The sequence below is a fragment of the Tetrao urogallus genome (assembly GCF_951394365.1).
Source record: "Tetrao urogallus genome assembly, chromosome: 16".
NCBI classification, from domain to species: domain Eukaryota; kingdom Metazoa; phylum Chordata; class Aves; order Galliformes; family Phasianidae; genus Tetrao; species Tetrao urogallus.
In genome coordinates this window covers 12,585,849-12,606,425 of record NC_136829.1, presented here as the reverse complement: position 1 = coordinate 12,606,425, position 20,577 = coordinate 12,585,849, and the positions used below count along the sequence as shown (strand labels likewise).

Here is a 20,577-nt window from a genome sequence, read left to right as displayed (position 1 = left end):
ACTACATGTTCTTATAGGTGAGGTTTGATATCCGGTCTTTGCAGTTTTAAGAGTGTTCATTCAGGCATTCTATCTGCAGCATAGTGGTGCAGTGCTGTTCAGATTCACTTTTGGGAATGAATTTCCCTTAGTCATAAGCTCAGCACTTGCTTTCATTAAATGTATGGTTGTTTATTAACGTTGGGTTAACTTTCTATTGCCACTGAGTGTCTTGTCAGGGGCTGATGAGGATGCAGGTTTTGTCTATATATAAATAAAGATGATCTTTTAAAAATTATTTAATATATAAAGAAGGAAATGTATTAGTTTTCTATATAGAAGATAGTAAAAGTACTGGAAGGATTTGGGATGTGTTACAGTCTGAATCGCTCTGTTGCACCGCATTCGAATCAGGCAGTTGTAGACCTGCAGTGTTGAATGTTTCAGTTTTGTTGTTCTTCTAAATTTAATATTCTTAAACAGTACAGCAGTACAGAACCAATTTATTAGACTCAGCGATTTTCTACATCAATTGTCTACAACTTTAGATGCACGGGAGGCAGGAAGTGGTGGGTTCTGCTGGCTGCTTTGGTGAAGGAACAAGGAAAGCCGGTGGGAGGGAGAAGGGAAATCATGTCACAGCTATGAACACGCTGTCCTTGCTCAGCAGTCAGCCCTCTGGTACCAGCACCAGTGGGCTAAACTGGGAGCAGTGGGAGTTCTTTATTAAATTGAAGTGTTTCTGGTAAAGCAGCTGTCTGTAAGTAACTCATTCGCTGTGCATCTTTGGGCTCTTCTATTTTCGAAGCAGTGTTTTGTATATTAAACCATTGCTGAAGTTGTTAAGTTAGCAGTGTTGTAGCTTTCACTTCAGACTTCCTTAATTCTGTACGAGGTTGGTTTCCTTGTTTTTCTCTTGAAACAGAAGTAGAGATGTAGGAGAAAACATCCTGAAATGAGCTCCTGTGCTGTTGTCTTTTAGCAGTACTGTAGTGAGAGATGATGCTCTGGCATTTGGCTGCAGGATGTTCGTATTGATTTCATTAAAATAGTTTGATTTCCATAGGTATTTACAAAAAGTGGCCTTTATTTTCCCAGTAAAAATAAGTTATTTACTAAGCTAGTTACTGTGTTTTGTTACTTAAGTAGATTACCTGAAAAATCCAAGAGCCATTGGAGTGAAGTGGCTCAGGGAGCAGCTTGGATCCAACAGTACAAAACATAAAGAAAAAGGAAAACCATTTTGGTTCAGGCTTCAGACTGAGTAAGATGTCTTCTACCTGAAGTAAAAATGTTTGTATGCAGGATATAATTATATAAAAGGGCAAGTGGCCTGAATCAAACTTGAGTTTGGGGAGCTGAACCAAGAGCAGGGAAGTAAGACCTTCAGTCTGGATCAAAAGTTTAGAGTCAGTGAGGAGGCAGTCAAGGTTAGGATAGATAATCTCTAACTGCTTCTGTTCCCCTTCCACAATCCAGGGACAGGAATGTTTTCACTCAAGTTTCAGAGCACTGAAGTTGACCAGGCAAAGTGAGCTTGGGTCTTTCAGAACCAGTCCTGCCTGCAAGCAGGCACGTTCACAAGTGTGTCCAGAGGAATGACCTTTGCAAGGATGCTGTTTGTTGTTGCCTTGGTGCTCTTAAAATTCTCTGTTAATGAAGTTGGGGAGAAAAAGAAACAACCCTGCTCCAATATTTGGAATGCTCTTAAAATGAGCTTTGTAAAGGAAAGCAGTTTTTAGCACGTTACCTACTGTTAGGTAGTACAGGGCTTTTGCTGTACTCAGCACTGCTGAGAGTAGTCAGCTCAGTGGATCACAGTTCTTGCTAGCAGCTTCAGAACAGCTCTGTTTATTTTCAGAAGGGGAAGAAAGATTACAGCCCAGTTCTGCAGCTGTCTTTGACCTTCAGGGAACCTGTTTTGAAACTGCTTTTCCCTGATACATTCAGACAAGTGTGAAGCAAGTCTCACACTTGTGGGTTAATGCAGTAGGTGTAGAGAGCATCCTTGCTGCTGATTTGTCCTTGATTACAAAATGCAAGCTTGGTAAACTTGTTAGATTGGAGAAAGCATCTGTTTCTGACTCTCTTAGCCATGCATACTCTTCCACTTTTCTACTCTTCATCTGTTTTTTCCTTGAGCTGAGTGCAAATCCATGGGGGTAGCATGAGATACAGTGGGAGGGGATGTGGGTGTTATGGGAAAGCTCTCTGTGGTGTGCTGAGTGCTGCTGGTGCTCAGGTAGCAGAGTGCTATGGCACATGGATGCCTGCCTGCTCCAGGTATGGGACATACCATGTTACCAGCACAGTCATTAGCTGACCATCCTCCTGTGGTTTTCAGATATTCTTGTGAGACTAGCAAACTTTGCTATTGCCCCGTTTTTAAGCTCTTTGTTCCTCAGAGATTAAGGGCAGCTCTTCTTTCACCTGAAAGAGGAAGCAAATGTATAAACAAGCTCTTGGCAACCAGAATTCCTGCCTGAGATTGCGAGCTGCCCTGGGTTCGAGCACTTGCCAGTGAGAAAGCAGTGACCTGCTGCCTTTCCGAGGAGAAGGGATCTTTCCTTGGGCAGACAACTTCTGCTGGGGGACATTGCTGACTGATGGATGTCGATTTCTTCTCTTGCTCTTGCAGTTTGGGCAGCCCTTCATTTGACGAAGGAATGCTTTATTCTCATCTGTAGCTCTCAGTAACTATGTCCTGCCATGCTCTTCCACTCAGACCCAGCACTGGTTGTATCTCTGCAGGAGAGCCTCCATCCCCTGCTGAAGGTCAGTTGTATCCACCCGGCAGATCACCCCTCCTGCCCCTTCTGTCTGTCATGGACAAGTGCTGAGGTTGTACCACTGCACTCCTGAAAGCAGAGCAGCTTTAGAGGCAAGCCACAGTTGTGGATTTGTACCTTTGGGGCTTTAGCACTGCTTGGGGTGCTGACTTGGCAACCAGCAGCTGACACACGGCTCTGGGGATGGCCTCTCCCACAGGGATGCTGCTGGAAATCTGCTGGTTTGCCACTCATTGATGCTTCCCACTTAAAAGAGGGTGATGGCCTGGGACGAGTGTTTCTCCTGCATGCTGTCTTTCTGCTAGAAGTACCCTATGAATTCCAGTAAAACTGGGTAAGCTTGGGGTGAACTATAGCTCAGGGTGGGAGGTTGTGTATGTGACTGAAAAATATCCTCCAGTGCTGCCACAGAACAACTCTGCTCTGCCCAGCACAGTGCAGGACAGGATGCTGTTTGAATGCACCAGGCTCTGGGCAGTGAGGAAGAGTCATTGCCATAGAATTCACCCTCACGTAGGGTAATGCTTAAGGTTCTCTCAAAGCCACTTTTATATGACAACAAAAATTATAATGGGGTGCTTTAAATGCTGAGACAGCCTTGAAAAGCGTGAAAACATTGGCTTAGGAATCCTGAACTGGTATGATTGTGGCAGCCTTCCTTCTATCACAGGCTGTGCAGCCTCTTGTGGCGTGAAGTATTCTTGTGTTTGTTACACTTCTAAACAAAGAAATACGGGAACAGGCAGCAGAAAAGGAGGGTGACACTTCTGGCTGTGGTTAATTGATGCAAGCTGGTGACAGTTCAAGGAAAATTCCGCTTGCAGACAGACTTTCTCTCAGTTCCTGGTGCTGGTCAACTTTTCCTGCTTTGTTTAGTTTTCTTTTCCACCTTATCTGCTGTCACAGAAACTGTATTTCATGAGAACTGCCTACACACATCATTGCTGGGTGCTGTAAGGGCAGGGCGGTCAGAGCTGCAGGTCCCACACGCAGGGACTGCGCAGCGCCGGGGCTCCTCTGCACCGTGCTGAGAGCTGCTGCTGGGTGACAGCACCGGTGTGAGCATGAGAAGCAGCCGAACTGCAAAGGTACGTTGCTTTGGGTTGTCTGAGCAAGGAATAGAAGTGAAAAGATAGGTTCTAGTGCAAGGTTTGATGTTTGGTCTCAGCGTGAGGGTTGGTGATGTTGGAGGTGTTTGATGCTCTCATCTTGGGCAGAGCGCGTTGGGATGTGTTGTGCTGGGTGTCTGTGCTTTCACTGTGTGACAAAAGCATTAATGGGAAAAAGGTTGTCATGGGGAGAGCTCCAAAAGAAGCAAGATTCCCAGTAACGACTGCCTGTGAATAAACTGTGGAACAATAGATTCCCCTGCTTTGCTGCTCTGTGATAAGTTGTGTACACTGTATGTTGTCACAGCTGTATGGGGAGCTCCAGACATCCTATTGCAGACAATTTCCCTATGTTACAACAAAACAGAAAAAGATTTGAAGTGCTCTCTTTGGGTTTGGTTTTTCGACAGAAACAATCTGCAAGGTTTTTCACGTGTCTCTGTGTATTCATGTTGTCCTAATATGCTTTTAATAGACATGGATAAAAGTTTGCTGCTGTAAGCTCAGAGTACTGAAGTCTTAATTCCTTATTTGGTGCTTTGATTGTCTGACGAGCGGTGTAACAGAAGGATCTTTCAACCCTGACGATGGTCCCAGTGTTGACTCTAAATAAACTGCAGCCTGGTACAGAGAATAGCAAGGGAAAGGAGTTGGCGAGCAGCTCAGTGAGCCATGGGCTGCCCATTTCCACTCAGACATGCAGCGGTGGCAGAACAATTTCTTACGTGAAGTCACCAGAGACTGTTGCATGACATCTATTCCAAGAGCATTTATTTCTGGGTGAGTTATTTCGAGGTTTCCTACATGGCCTGTTGAAATCAATGTGATGGCAGCACAATGATTTCCAGTGCTGTTCAAGCTCCTTGGACACAACCACAGCATACCCAGCCAAATCCAGGGGAAATAACAACTAGAAGAAGTCAGATTTCTTTCTGCTGTATCATTTATATACTATTTATAAGGGAGCATCAGGCAGAACTGTTCATTATAATATCTGAATGCCATTCTGAGTACAGAAGTGGTGTTTTTCCCACTCTCTAGACTTGCTGAAGCACCAGCAGTAGTGTTCCTTTGCCCGGCAGCGCTCCATGCTTGCTCTGTGCCCCGGCTCTTCCACCTTCACGTAGATAATCATTCCTGAAGATGGATTCAGGGTAGGATCACACCCAGAGGAATGTGGGATTTCTCTCTCGTTGCACCTGCAGCATCGTCCGCACAGGAAATATTGCACATCTTGGTGCAACTTACAACGCAGTTAGCATGGTAGGCTGTGCTTGGGAAATAGCTCTCTCACTGCTCGGCAACATTTTCTGTGCTTTTGCCAAAAGAAAACCAGGGGCATTTCTTAAACACGCATGAGGTTAATCTGAAATCTGCCCCTCCATCTGAAATGCTCAGCTCGTGTCTTCCTGTGTCATCCACAACCAGGTGCACGGAGATTGGGTTCTGGGAGCTCTGCCACGCGGGAATACAAAAACCCACAGCCACACATCCCCATTTCAAACCTGGGAGACCACCAGGCTCTGCTCGTTGTCCTGGGGCTGCACTGGGCTCACCCATGGTCCCACTCCTGGGAGTGCCATGCTGACACCATTGGGATGTACCTGGCATTGGCTCCAGGCAATGTTCAGTTCTGTTTAATATTTTGTGGCTGCAAGTTGCAGCACTGCTCTGTGTATTTCTGGGAGCCCCTTCTAGAACCCCAGGGCAGTAAACGAGCAGCTGCTCTTTATTGCCTGCACCAAGTATTCAGAGGAGGTACAGATGAGTTACTTTGTGTCAGGATTCCCTCTCCTTGGGATAACTGCAGCAACTGCTGCTCTGTTCCAAGCCCTGTCCAAAAGTGTAGATTTTGTTGATAAGGCATTTTCAATTCAACTTTTTCTATTTGAGATGTGTGGCTTTTCTAGTGAAGTGATTGTGGCTGCAGGAGTGCCTGACTTTATCTTGAAGCTGCTGTGGAAGGAGGAAGGAGAACTGCAGCCAAAGAAAAGCAGTGATGTGAATGAACCCGCAGCAGTGAAACCTGTGTGTTTGCTTGGGCACAACTTGCTGAGTGAACGGCGGTGATGGATGATTCTAAACAACACTCCTGTTTGATAGCATTGAACAGCTTTTAATAATTAAAGAAGCATGCCCTTTCACCCGCAGTTAATGGTTAGCTTTAATGGTTAGTTTTGCTCCTCGCCTTTTCTGCTTCTAAAGAAGCAGGTGATTATTTTGCAGCCGTTTCCCCAGTTGTAGAGGAGATCTCAGGTTTTGAGGAACACAAACTTGAAAATTACAAAGTAGATGGAGACATTTGGAAGTACACAAGAACAGGAGGAAAAGATGACACTACAAAAACACCATGAAATCAAACAAATCCGTTTCTGGTTCATCCCCACTGCCCCCGTCGGCCAGCCAAGATTCAGCTGTAAGACAGAAAGGCATTTCCCAGGGGATGAGGGACATCTGCGTGCCCTGTGCCAGGCCCCATTACAGCAGCAGCTGCAGGCCAATAGCACATGCAGATAATTGTGCTACGTAATTAGCTCCCTCCACTCCCAGCAGTGCTGTGCTCGGGGCTCCCAGTGGTGCAGAAGGAACAGAGCTGCTCCTGGGCTCAGCAGTTTCAGTCCTGCTTAGGGGATGGAGTAGTGGAGGTGCCAAAATGAAGGTCAATGTAAGTACTGGATTATCGCATTTCTGGGGCATTTAATTTAACTGTGTGGTTTATTGTATTGGTGGTGGAAGTGCGTTTATCTGAAACCTGCATCTGGCAGAGCTGCTTCTCAGTGTGTGCTGCTGCTCCTGTTTCCAGGTTACTGTCAAAGTGTGTGGTTTGAACTCTTGAAACACAGTGTGAGTTGCCTGGTGCAGTGGTTGGCAATCCTGCTTGGGGCGGGGGTTGGAACCAAATGACCTTTGAGGTCCCTTTCAACCCAACCATTCTATGATTCCATGAGTTCAGCTGAAGAAATGCCTCTGACCAGCAGTAAGGCTGATAAGAGTGAGGTTCTGTACCACGAATACTGGGCAGTAATGTGCCTTGCTGAAAGGTTACATGAGTAGGGGCTAGAGGGCTGTAGGGATGCCCTTTGCCCTCGTTGTTTCCTTGGAAATAATTAGCATGGGGAACTAAAAGTTGAGTATTACTTCAACAGAAGGAGGATGCTGCAATTCCTATGGTGATTAGACCCTGATCACGAGGGTTCAGGTAAAGGAAATGCTTTAGCAGCTTGAGTCACTCTGCTGAAGCAGTGTCAGCAGGGCTATCTATGCTCTCTAGGATAGGGACTGACCACGTCCTACACTGCTTCTGCAAAGAGAGCTGAAGCTCCAAAGCAGAAAGGAGCGCTGGTGCTGTTTGCTTTTAAGAAATACTGCTCTGCTTTGAAACAGTGAATATTTGAAATATTTGGATGAATGCACCTACACACCGGGTTTCACGTCAGTGTTTTGCCCCAGTGCATGAGCAGACATGGCGTAGGAGCTTGCTTTGTGCTAAGCAAGGGCTGTCTGGCTGTGCACAGCAGTGAATCTCTGCATCCAACTGCACAGCTGAGCTCCAGCAGCTGCGGCTCCAGGCAGAAGCTGCAGTCACTGAGTGCCCCATGTTAAAAAGCACACAGTGCAGCACGTGGTGGGTGTTGGGGCGGGTGGGAGCAACATCTCTTTCATTTCCTAGAGAATATTTTAATTTTCAGTTGAGATCTTGTCCAAAATCTTATCTTACCACGTAATCCTAGTAATATTTTTGAGCAGACAACTGCAGTGAGGGAGATGGAGGAAGCTGTGGTGCTGCTGTTCATTCATTATGAATCAGAGAGAGCAGCCTCCCCTGGGCCTCTGCCATCCTCACAGCATCAATAAGAGCTCTGCTGCAAGGTGTGGGTGATGGACTGTCCACTTGTGCACCCGAGTGGAGAACAGGCAGCAGTTGCTGCTTGTGGCTATCCGTCCCACTGCGACCAGTGATTGGTGGTTGCTCCAGGCAGCTGCTCCCATAGGGACTTCTGTCCGTGCCCTAAACAGCTACTTTAGGTCCATGTGTGGAAATAAGTGCTGTGCTAAATTACTATTAACATGCTAAAAGATTTAGAAAAGGCTCAAAAATATAAATGAATCGGAACATACAGGCAAATCCTTTAGACAGCAGCAGGAACCAAAGGCCAGAAATACATACATTCCTTCTTGAAATGTCAGGAAATGGCAGTTTATTTTTCCTTCAACTTGGCTTGGGAGTGTTATGCATGGGAATGAAATCCTGTCTGTGCATAGACGAGGGGGAGATGTGTGCTGGCTAAGATGTAGCCAGGCTTTGGTCAACAGCTAACATGGAGAAAAGAGGGCTCGGGGAGAATGAGCAGTGCTGCCTGTAATCCCCATCACTACACTGAGGTTGTGGGGCTTTTGGTGCGTTGTGTTTTTTTTGTGTTGGGAGCAGAGCTGGGTAACCAACTATAAAGATGGGAATTACAGAGAGTGACTGCCTTGTATTAGACCAATTGGTTTAAAATTCAGTACAAGTGGGTACACAAGAAATTTGTTCACACCTAACTTAATTGAAGCTGTGCTTCCGGAGACCTTACAGTATAAAGCTGCTGGATATGGTTGATTGTGTATGACCAACTAACACTGCAGTGACGAGGTCACAGACTCCCATATGAGGGAGAGCAGCACCTTAGAAACAGGTTGTTGAGGATGCAGCCTCTGCCCTCCAGGTCTGTGCTCCGTCATTGCTTCACTAAGTGAGCAGAGGGAGGGGGTAACAGCAGCATCCTCCAAAGTGCTTTCCCATGGGGTGATGAACAGCCCTTTAAGATGTGCTTCATCTCAGGATAGTTTTATAGGGCTGCTGATAGGGAAAAAGCAACAAATGCCAAAGAAAAACACTTTGATCTCATTTGCTTTGCTTTAGTGCTCGTTACGTGTTGGTCACTGTAAGGACACATTAATGAGGTGACACAAAAAAACAAAGAGCAATGCACAGCATTCTGCAGATGATGGTGTCAGTCTGCTTCTGCTCCTCTGGTGATAAAGGAAACATTCAGATCCCAGTGGCCCCAAAGCGCAGCTTCTTCCCAGTGAAGCATCCCATAAAGTCTCTGCAACCCTGGGAATGCAAAGCTTGTTTAAGGTTAATGGAAGGTCAGGGATGCTTCTGCTTACAGGATGGGAAGGGGCTGCCACAGTAATTCTTTACGTATGTCCTGGGCAGCTGAAAGCAGAGCTAGGGCCTGATGTGTGGCACACAGCCTGGTTAGGTGAGCTGAGCCGCACTGCAGGTGACCTTGAGCCGCAGAGGAGAAAAGCAGCTAGCCCACAGAAAGCTCTTTGCTAACAGAAATACAGCACTTGCCAGTGCCAAAACTAGCTGGTTCAGTGCCTTGTATTTCCCATAAGATGAATTCATCAGTGCCTGTGATGTTAGGCACTGCTGTGAGTTTGCTGCATTTTCTTTTACTGATATTAGGCTGATCTTTAACAGCGGTTTCATTATCCTGAGCTCGTACACATTGAAGCCATAGCTGGTGCTCCTGGAAACCAACAGAACTTACGCTGTTTCCTTGCTGCCTTTGGTAGTAGCAATGCATAAAAGAAATGCTGCATGGGTCTGTCTTACAACAGAGGAGCAAAGAGAACACAGAACAAGATCCATTTGATCTTTCTTTCTTTCTATTTTTTTTTTTTTTACATGTTGTGAAAATGTTCCTTCTTCCGTGTTCTTAGAGATTTCAGCAGAAATTCAGAAATAATTTCAGCGGTGTGCCAGCACTTGGGTTGGTTTTGCAGTGAGTTGCTGCAAATTTCTGCCTGGTTTTGGGCACTGAAAATGAACTGAAGAGAGTCCCTGTGAGGATAGAAATTGATGGTTGTGTGTCTTGTGGTTTGGTTTTCTTGTTTTAGTTTCTGTGGTGTGATATAAGGATGCAAAAAGAGGATTGAGTTCAAGAGTTTTGCCTCAGACCTTCCTGTAGTTCAGTGGTTACAAATTAGGGATCTGTTATCTTACCTGTTTCTGCCTTCTGTAAAACTCTTCCCAGGATTAGTTTCAAGGAGAAAGGATAAGAAAGCTTCAGCAAAATACTTTCCTGAGTTTCCTGCCCTCCTTCAAATATGCTGAAGAATGCCACAAAGGGACAACACGGCCTTAAATTCAATCTTTCCCTGCCAGTAAGGTCGCTGCAGCAGCAAAATGGGGTCAGATGGAATAAATCCTCTCACCAATACCTGCTGAGGACACGTTTGGGTGATGCTGAGTAGCACTGAGGGTCATTCCGTAACTGAGGCCAGATGTGCTGTGATGTGTGCACGTCAGATTCTGACCTGGTGAAAATCAGCACATTTACTCAATAACAAGTGCAATTTGCTATTAGACTTCTGTGATTTTATAACTTTTATACGCTAGCTTGGGAAATGCTGGCACTGAAACACCCTTTACAACCCAAAGTTTCCTCCTCCTCCTTTTGCTGGAGTTAGAAAGAAAGTTTTGTTGTTCAGTGCAGCAGAGAAGGGCTCCGTTCCCAAGATCAGCTCTCCTGCATGAGCTCGGATAAGGCTCTGTAGCTCAGCTGCCTGTTTGCATGGTGAGGATGGTTCCTCTGTGTGCCCATCCCTTTGGAGTCTTATGAGGAGGGTCTATCTTTCAGTGTGTAGAGTGCTCAGCAAAAAGGGAGCAAATGCCAAGAGAGTTGTAGAAATGTCTGTAACTAACAGCAGGAAAAGTTGGGTGAGGTGTTGGGGTTTTGGTTTAGTTGTCCATTTGAGATTTTGGGGGGTTGGTTGGCATTTGTTTTGTTTTTCCTCTTAGCTGTAACAATGTGTGAAGTGCAGGCACAGCCTGTGCTGCTCTCTGGTGAGATTCGTGGCGGGCTGACTTCAGCACAGGTGGATCAGAGAGAGCATTTGGCAGTGCCCAAAGAGAAAGCGGGCTGCCGTGTCCAAGGCAAGAAGGCTGCTTTAATCAGAGCATGCCATAAGGTAAATGGGACTGTTGTTGTCTGTCTCTGACAGCTGCTGATGGACAAGTCCATGCATCATAACAAGGCCATTGTTCACGGCCATTCTCCTGAAGGAGGGTGTGCTGCTAACAGCAGGCTGCTTCCATCAGCTGAGCTGACAAATGGGTTTGCTGCTGCTTCAAACCAGCTGTCACTTTGCAGCAAATGCTCTGCACAAAAATACAAGGCATCATGTTTCCTATTTGGGTGCTATCTCTATGGACGTTACTTGCACTTTCTGCTAAGAAACTGATGCTGGAACATCCAGTGGGAAGCAGTCAGTCACATTTTAAGCTGAAAGCAAATGGTATAAGTGGAAGTACTGCAGCTACAATTCTTTTCATCCTTTGCAGAAATGCTTCATATGAATGAAGCTACCTGCTGCAGCTGCTTTTCATTCTTTCGCCCCATATGGAGTAAGCAAATATCCAAAATCAATATGCTAAAAAGTGTTATCACTCAAGATTGCCAGGTTGTATATAAGCTCAGCTGAGGCAGGTAGAGCAACCCTGTGGTGTAGAAGCTTGGAAAGTATGAATATTTGCTTTCCTACGGATTTCCTGTGATCTGTCAACTATTCTTCACTGACTTTCTGTATGTATGTATATATATATCTTTATATATATATATATATTTAAAGAGAGAGAGGGGAGGTGATAAGAGCACTGTTGGAGTTGCTGAGAGATACTGAATGCTTCAGTGCACGCTGATGTCTGTGTCATGGAGAGGAACAAGGGCACTGTTCCAGTTGCTCTCACCTGAAGCTCAGTTCCTGGGTGCGCTGCCCAGCCAGCAGAAAGAGCAATGCATGCGGTGTCACTGTGCACAAGGCTGGGGGTTTCTCCCCAAGCTAAATGACACACATCGCTGGCCTGGGATCTGTGATACAATAGGAGGCAGCTCTCCAGCCTGATGGAGGGCTGAGGTGGGCACCACTGGAGCTGCTGCCTTCAGTGCTGCTGCCCCAGCACCACCAAGAGACTGAGCTCCTTGGTACTGCTGCTGGGTTTGCCTTCATAAGGCCTGGGGAGAGAAGGAGTGTTTAAGGGAAAATAAGTAGTGTGTTTATTTCTTTTTCTAATAAGAAACAATTAATTACTAATGTGCAGCTGAAGCCCTCAGATAAACGAGGCGGCAGTCAGGGAGGACGAGGCGAGGTTTATTTTTGGCTGGGTGACACATTTCCTCTTGCTTCTGACAAACAATTCACAGAATGCTCATGGGGAAAACCACCGATTTTTCATAGAACGATGCTCATGAAGTCCAGGTAATGAATGCCAAGAACCTCAGTGGGAGAGCAATGCAGAAACATACAGTAGAGTTATTACTTCTGTACAACATAGCAGACAAATGTTAGAGGCAGTTGATGCTCTGAATCCAGTGCTCCGAGATAGGGTCTTTAATTCAAGCCCATTTTGTATCAAATTGAGATGGCAGTGGAGGTGAGCGCCATGCCGGTGCCTTGCTCTGCTGTCGGTGTGATGGTGCTGTGTTCTCTCCTTCAGAACGCGCTGGCGAAGGCTCTGTATGACAACAAGGCAGAGTGCTCAGACGAGCTGGCCTTCCGTCGAGGGGACATCCTGACAGTGCTGGAGCAGCACGTCGTCGGCAGCGAGGGCTGGTGGAGGTGCTCACTGCATGGACGGCAAGGCTTGGCTCCTGCCAACCGCCTGCAGCTCCTGGCGGGCCCACAAGCCCTGCCGCCTCCTGCCATCCCCAGCGATGCTCCAGAGCCACCCGCGGCCCCGCAGAACATCTACCAGGTGCCATCTGTGCCCAAGGGCACTGCGTCATCCTCTACCTATGAGAAGATGGAGGGGTGGGTGATGTCGCCGGCTCGGGCTGCCACCCTGCCTGCTCAGGAGGTCTACCAGGTGCCGGCCTTGGCTGCACAGCTGCTCAGTGAGAGGACACGGAGCTCCAAGCAGCAGGTAGGGTGTGAGCAGCACGGGACCAAGTGCTGCCATTGAACTGGGGGGCGGGGGGATCCAAACGGCTGCTGGGTGGAAAATTCCAGTGGAATTTGCAGCAAAGTCGACCAAATAAAGAGTGTTTAGGGAATGAGTTCCATCACAGCACGATGAGAGAAAGGCTGATCTGGGCAATGTATGATACTCCGTGTTCTGTAGTGTTTCACATTTTTTGACAGTTTACGAAGTCTGTAAAGCATGGCAGGAAGTATAGAATAAACCATTTGTTTGCAGAAATCTCTAAATGATTCGCAAACCCACCCCGAAGTCAAAATAAGAAGAGACAGCACCTTCCTGCTGCTCACCAGCATGCTTTTATTCAGAGCCTCCTGGTGCACCCTGGGGGTCTTTGCAGACAACCGCACAGGAAGAAGATCTCTGACAAACAAAAGTTATCTTTTGCCAGGGCTGTCGTTCAGCTTTCTCGGAGAGCCATTGCCTTGTAGGCTGTCACTACGCTTGCATGAAGCAGCAGCTCTTCTTCAGGCGTGTGGGAGGACGTGGGGCTGTTCAGCTGTGAGCATGGCCTCAGCCAGATCCTTTCCAGATCTGTTCTTGCTGCTGCTCCTGAGACAGTCAGCAGAGTACGTGGAATGAGAGCAGTCACCAGTCTCCTTAGTGCTGTGGGATTACAAGCCCTGTTTCGCAGGACTTCATTACAACTGCTGATGTGGTCTTTTCTTTCTCCCTGTTCCTTCCATTCGGGTGAAACATCTGAGTGGGCAATGTATAATTTGATGAAATGTCACAGTGAGTGTCATCAAAACCTTGTGCTTTCTTCAGCACGAGATTAATGAGGAATCTTTTATTATAAAAGATAAACAGAGCAGGTGTGGAGGCAGTTCCAAGTGCAAGCTTTCGTTCAGTCCCAGGAGCTCTTCAGCTCTGGGTAGCTCTTTATTCTGCGTGCGAAAATCACATTCAAAATGTTAATTGGCATAGGAAAGAAGTCTAACCCCAAACCATACAGCCCTTTAGTCTGAATTAATGAGCATTTGATCTACAGGACGCAGCTGGCCGGCTTTCCTCCCGCTGTGCTACAGAATGAGGAGCTGGTTCCTCCTGTGCAGCAAATAGGTGCTGGAAAACAGACACGTTTGGTGAATTTCTGGTGACTGCAAACTGTATTTTCAGCACTTCGGCTGCACTCCCAGACCTCATGTACTGTGTCCATAATGGCAAACTCAAACTGGGCAGTAGCTGCCAAAGACCCTTGTGCACTTGCTGTGATCTGGTTTCTCCGCATTCTTAACCACAAGGAGGGCAAGGCACTTGCAAACTCAAGTGAGATCAGCGCAATTTTCCACGTTGTGACAACGGATCAGGCCCTGGAAATGTCATTTATTTCTTCATTTGTGTGAGTGGCCCAACATTAGAGCTCATTGGCTTTTCCTGTCTCTGTAATTTCGTGAGTCTATGCCTTGCTTACTCTGCCAGAGAAAGGGGGAAGGAAGAAAAAAAGAGGAAAAAACAGAAGTCCTAGCTGCTTTTACTACTTCAACGTTCAGCTTTGCCTGAGCTGGCTCTTGCACAACGTCCCAGCTGTTGCCACAACAACTGCATTGTGGTGGTCACGGGCTGCACACAGAGGCAATCAGGGCTGCCCTGCGTAGATCCTACCAGACAACTGGCAAAGCTGCCAACGCACTCAGCTGTTCCCCAAGCAGCTGAGTAAAGCCACTGGAAGTCTTTGAGGGAGATGACTGAAAGCAGTAAATCAAAGCCAGCCTGCTTTCACCCTGTATACAAACGTTGTCGCTTCGCTTGTCGCCCAGGCTGTGCGCTGAATGAACAAAAGTCAGTATTTTCAAGGTTGATGAAAGGCCTTTCCCAACGTTCATCTTGGTGCCTTAACTACTGGTGCCACATCTCTGATCTCAGCTCTTAAAACAATGTTTTATGCATATAGAATTAGTCTGTAATTAGCCTAAATACTGTAATTCCCATATAGGCTTCTCTGTTTTAAGCAGCTGGATAGGACATTGAGGTAATTGTGTTTATTTCTTCCAAATGAGTAAATGCATCACGACTACAGAGTAACACATCTCAGCCTGTATCCTTTTGCTGCTGTTATTACCAAGAAGCATGGCTTGACCTGATGGCTCTGTGAGAGAGAAGTAGAAAATCCCCTGCTTTCTTTTTTTAACAGTTCTGCTTTGGAGAGGTCAAAAGATTGAAGTGATAATAGAAGCTGATCTTTTCCCTCCCTGGTTAATAACACTGATTCCCTTTGATTCGTATGCGCCTGTTCTTATCTGAAATAAAGCAGAAATGGTGGCAAAGGAGAAAATACCAAATTTATCACCATCAGTGAAAAAACTAAAGGTTGTGAATCACTGCAGAGTTCCTCCTCTAGCAGTGACCCGTTCAACAAGCTGAGTTTTCAAAGATGTCCTGAGCTTGTTGCCCACTGCGGTTTTCTCATTATTGTTTTGCTTTGTTTTCCCTTCTCCTCTAAGCACCTCTTTACTCTCCCGAGGGCATGCCGGGCTTCAGTGCCAAACATCACCAGTGAGGTGTACGATGTCCCGTCCATGCAGAGCCGGGAGTCCCTGCTCACACAGGTACGTCTTCCCTCAGTCCCTCAGATACCACTGGGCCCCCAGCCCATCTCCCTCCCATAGAGCCTCAGGATACAGCTTAAGGTTTAGGGTTTTAATTCTAGCGTTTTCCTGATTTTGTTTTTTTGTTTTGTTTTTAATTTGGCAGAAAAACACGTATTTTTGGGGAAGTTCAAAACAAAGTAGTTCTGTTTTGAATTGGTTAGAAATTCAAAGAAATGTCATTTAAATCTGCTTATGTTTCTTACAAACACATTCAGTTTAACTACCACGGTCCTGACCTAGACTGTGGAAATCAGGAGCTATGTGCAGTATGCGACCTGAACATCTCTGAATACTAAGGGAGTCTTCAGAGGGCTCTAAAGTGGGTTGAAACCTGATTCTTTTCCCTTTGGCCAGAGTGGTGCCACTCCACCTGCAGCACGAAAGGGCTCTGTGCTGGTCAGATCACCCAAGTGCTTCCAGGAAGAGCAGCAGCTGTACAGCATCCCATCCAGCTCAGAGAAGGCTGGAGCTGTTATCCAGGATTCAGCAGTGGGCAATGTGAGTAAGACTTTTTGGTCGTGAGAGACTAATCTCCCACTAGTGCTCTGATGTTAGGCACCTGTGCTGAACACTCTCCGAGTGCATTTGCAAGCAAGGATCACAGGGACAGCATCAGCACATCTTCAGTGCAGCACTTTGTGCTTCGTGCTAAAAAGAAAACTGCCTGTGAATGTCTGCTTGTTTGCAGTATTCAAGCAGACAGAAGCAAACACTTCCCACTGCGTGCAGGCTACTCCTGCCACTCTTTGGGAGTACAGCACACCTGACTTTGGGGGCAGTGCTGAGGGGTGAGGTGGGCTTCCCCACCTTCCAAAGATCATCCTTGGAGAAAGGGCTGATCTCAAACTTCACAATAAAGAACATACCTCAATGGAGACTCTTCATTAGTCGAGCACCAAGCATCTCAAGTTTCCTGAACAGTTTATGGTCCAAGAGAACTTTGACATGGTTTAGTCACCTGTGCCCAAAATATTTTAGCCTTCACATCTGCAGGTTGTGCGTTGTAGAAAGGTAATAAAAATTGCGGACTAAGCTTTTTGTGGCATCATTCTGTTCTTATTGTTGCATACATGTGCACAATGAGAATTTAGTTTTGTTTCTTACTTCTTTTTTAAAAACACTGCTTCTAAATCCTATGTGCTCTGATGCAGTTGTATGATGTCCCTCCGAAAAGAGAAACTGATGCCTCAGAGAAGAAATCTCAGAAGAAGTTCTGGGGTCACTGTAACACCTTGCCAAATCCTCGGAAGTCAGAATGGATTTATGATATTCCAATATCACCTGAAAAAACAGGATTAAAACAAAACTCTTCTGTCCATTCCGTGGAGAACCAGGTGCTATATGATATACCCCCAGCCAGGTACAAGGCACTAACAACAAATGCTGAAGCCAACGTTGTAAATCCAGAGTTGTATGATATTCCACCAACACAACGCAAATTAACATTTCCAGATGTCCCTCTTTATGACGTTCCATCCTCAAAGGATGTTCTCTTGCAGCAGAATGGTAGCTGTGATGTACCCCCAAGTCTCCTGGCTCCAAATGCTGAGAATCAGATTTCTGGAGGAAACGTCTATGATATCCCAAAATGTTTGCCCGCTGCTACACAGTCCATGAAAGAGATGGAAAAAAACAGCAACTGTTCTGGAAACCAGGCATACCATGTTCCCCCACAGCTCTCGAGAGACACCAAACCAGAACACGACAGATTATCTGTTTCTAGTGTGGACAGCAGAAACAGCAGCCTTTCTACGTCCTCAAACTCTTCTTCTGAGTCTTCTTCTGTGTCATCATCAGAAGAGCCTGCCAAAGAAATTAAGCTGGACCTCGAGGTGGCCATAGAGACGCTGACTAGATTGCAGCACAGTGTATCTAGCTCAGTTGCAAGTTTAATGATCTTTGTGAGCAGTAAGTGGAGATTACAAGAGCACCTTGAGAAAAACATTGAAGAAATCCATAGGGCCATTGATCACATAAAAGTGTCACTTGGAGAATTCTTGGCCTTTGCTCGAGCCTTAAAGGTAAATGCATCCTACCTCACTGATAATAACCTTCAGATCAGAATTAAAAAACAGCTAGAAATTCTGATGAACTCATTCCAAATCCTGACAGAAACAAGAGAAGCTCTGAACAACTGCAATTGGTCCTTAGAGGTTTTGGTCCTCAAGAAACCCTACAACAACCCAGATGACCTCGATCGCTTTGTTATGGTTGCCCGCACGATTCCAGATGATCTCAAGAGATTTGTATCCATCATCATTGCCAACGGAAAGCTTCTCTTCAGAAAGAATGAGAAGGAGCAAGAACTGAAGCAACAAAGAGTGAGCCCAGAATATAAAATGCCAAAACAAATCACGGCACCAAGAAGAACAGAAATAGATTCGCTTCCAGTAAATGCTCCTGATAAACCCAACTCAAGTCAAGGCAGTAATGAGACAACAAAAGAAAATGTCACTGAGGACTGTGAATACGTTCAGCTACAGGTTAGTAAAGTGGGATTCTATCATTATATTTGCAGGTATTTGCATTATTTGCAGATTTTGTCATTTTCCTTGTTCTATCTTTGTATCGATGCCAACTTCAGTTTGCACTGCTATCTATTTTCCAGACCTTATGTGAACTTAGAATTTCGATCACGAAGGTACAGTGATCAATAATTGCAAGTAACAAAGAGAACTTGTGTTAGAGAGTTTGTCCACGCAGCCAGCCGAAACCGAGGAAGATTTGCAGCTTGCCCTTTTAAATTCATTTGAGAGACAGTTTTTGTCTGTAGGTTGGCTTTTTTTCTTAGCTTAGTAGATCTCTCCTTGCCCATACGTTTCACTTGTTAACTCTGACATCATAATATGCATAATACTGATTTTCTGCTTTAAGATACACTGTGCTTCTGTAGATTTTTTTTTAATAACAGATTAAACTCTTACTGTGAATTTTAAATTTATTTGCTAGAATACCTTTGGAGTTTTGGTAGAATTATCATTTTTTTCTTATGATTACTGTAATGTCTGCTAAGAGCTCATTCTCTTTGGCCTCGCAAAGGAATGTTGGATGTCCTTAAGATTTAGGAAATGTTGTATTTTGTTGATGTTTATTTCAGTCGTAGCTCTTACAGGATTGCACAAAAGTTTAAGTAGAAAAAAAGTACAATTTATTTCAATACATGCATCGATGTGATCTGTAATGCAACCCAGACAGCAAGCACTTCCCTTGAAAGAAGTGCAAAGCACACTTATGTTTAAATATTTTATGTAAACCACTTCAATTTTGCTTTCATTTTGATTTTTAACAGGCACAGAAAATAATTTCTGGCAAAGAAGTGTCAAAGAAGAGCACAGATTCAAAACCAAAGGTATTTCTGATTTTGAAAACTATGGCATACAAGGAGTCCCAGTCCTTTATTTCTGTGCCTGCTAAAATTCAAAATAATTTCTGTGTTTGAAAACCCACCTCTACACATGGAGTTGTATTTGTTTTCTCTGTTCATTTTCCCACAGCTGGAGGTTTTTTAGCTAGTGCTGTAGAGCTGTGCAAGAGATTTATTTCCCTAAATGTAATTAACCACTCTAAAGTCCTGTGGTTCTTCATCTTTTTGCTTTTGTGTCTCGTTTGGGGAAGGCTGTGACAGGTAATATTTCAAAGCAATGCACTGCTATAAGGACTGAATCTCATTATTGTGTAGTTTTAATTATTCATGCCCCTCGTGAAGTCATTACCATTAAAATCAAATCTAAATGCTTTCTGCTATCCAAAAGCTTGGAGCCCAGACTCCATAAAGGATTGATGTTTAACTACAGAACGTTGTCTGCTATCCATTATGACAATGGTGTTCAGTGAAGTTTTCTCAGGGAAAAGGTAAGTGAGCGAAAACACTGTTTTGAAGCCCAGTACTTTGTGGAAAGTAAATGATGGCAAAAAAAAAACCATGCTGGGCTGTCTGGCACAGCTTGGCATCTGTTAATCAATAAAACTCCCTGTAAGTGAGGAAACATGGTAAGAATGGAAGAATGTGCTGTAGAGCAAGTAGGAACAAACCCAGCATGCCAGAACCTGAATCCATTCTTTTGAACCCTCCTTCTAGGTGTTGCCATCTACAAAAAAGAATGCAGTTCGAAGCCAGCAAGATTCTGCCAAAAAAATTGTAGTTCCAGAGCAGTGCAGGCTGTGTTTCGGTGCCCTTCACAAAGCCATTGCTGTGTTTAATAACAGCCTGAGCAGTAACCAGCCGCCTGAAGTCTTCATATCCCACAGCAAATTGATCATTATGGTGGGGCAGAAGATAGTGGATTCTCTCTGCCAGGAAACACAACTGAGAGAGGCTCGGAGCGACATCCTCCACAGCAGCAGCCGGTTTTGCAGCCTCCTGAAGAACCTGGCTCTCGCCACCAAAAATGCTGCAATCCAATATCCCAGTGCAGACGCAATGAGGGAACTTCAGAACAAAAATGATGAGCTGTATAAATACACACAGCAGTTCAGAGCAATGTTAGAATGAGGGTGACTTCGCTTCTTATAACTACTGTTAGTATTCTGAACAATGGTCAAAACTTGAATTTCTGTGTTGTTACAGTTCTTTCTTCACTCCCTTGGCAGCCAAAGGGCACCAGCAGCTCAGTGGTGCCGACCCTCAGCCCTCCCAAGCACCCCTGCCAAGCAGTTTCCCTTGGGCACTTCTGCACCTCCAGCAGGTTAAGACCCACACAACAGCAGATGCAGGAGGGATGTGTAGAATTAAATGTGTGCTTCCTTTCCTGCCGTTCAGACCTTGTCTAGAAATGTTGTCCTCTTCCTGTTCGGGTGGGATTTTTTTGCTGAGTATTTCAGCAAATGTTATTAACTGTTTTTTATTATTATTATTTTAAATTTCTACACAAGTCAAAAATATATTTTTTCCTGTTTTTTTTTTTACTGAGCATGTAAAGCCTTTCTTTATCTGCACACCGTTCTGTAAGCTGCGATATATTACTGTGTGTGCCATCATCAGCAGATCCTGGAGCACTCGACTCGAACCTGTTTTTGACTTTTTTTCCCAAGAGCCTTACCTTTGCAGCTGTTCGATGTTCAAACGTGATGAACACATCACAGGACAAACCGCGTCTCACTGCTGTTAATCAGAAATGCTCCGGCTGCTGTGTGAGCAC

At 45.3% G+C, this 20,577-nt stretch overlaps 1 protein-coding gene across 3 annotated transcripts; it reads left to right on the top strand.

Moving 5' to 3' along the window:
- Positions 1-3,832: 3,832 nt before the first annotated feature.
- On the top strand, positions 3,833-19,931 carry CASS4 (Cas scaffold protein family member 4; the record flags this gene model as incomplete). 3 transcript variants are annotated; one of them, XM_079543399.1, is made up of 7 exons in its annotated part: positions 3,833-3,856; positions 12,369-12,794; positions 15,293-15,397; positions 15,794-15,937; positions 16,591-17,922; positions 18,729-18,788; positions 19,518-19,931. In XM_079543399.1, the coding sequence occupies 7 exons, from the start codon at positions 3,833-3,835 to the stop codon at positions 19,929-19,931; spliced, it is 2,505 nt and encodes an 834-aa protein (XP_079399525.1). The 3 variants fall into 3 exon arrangements, with proteins under 3 accessions (XP_079399525.1, XP_079399526.1, XP_079399524.1); XM_079543400.1 differs by lacking the exon at positions 18,729-18,788; XM_079543398.1 differs by lacking the exon at positions 3,833-3,856 and having other exon boundaries at positions 12,294-12,794.
- Between the last annotated feature and the right edge of the window lie 646 nt (positions 19,932-20,577).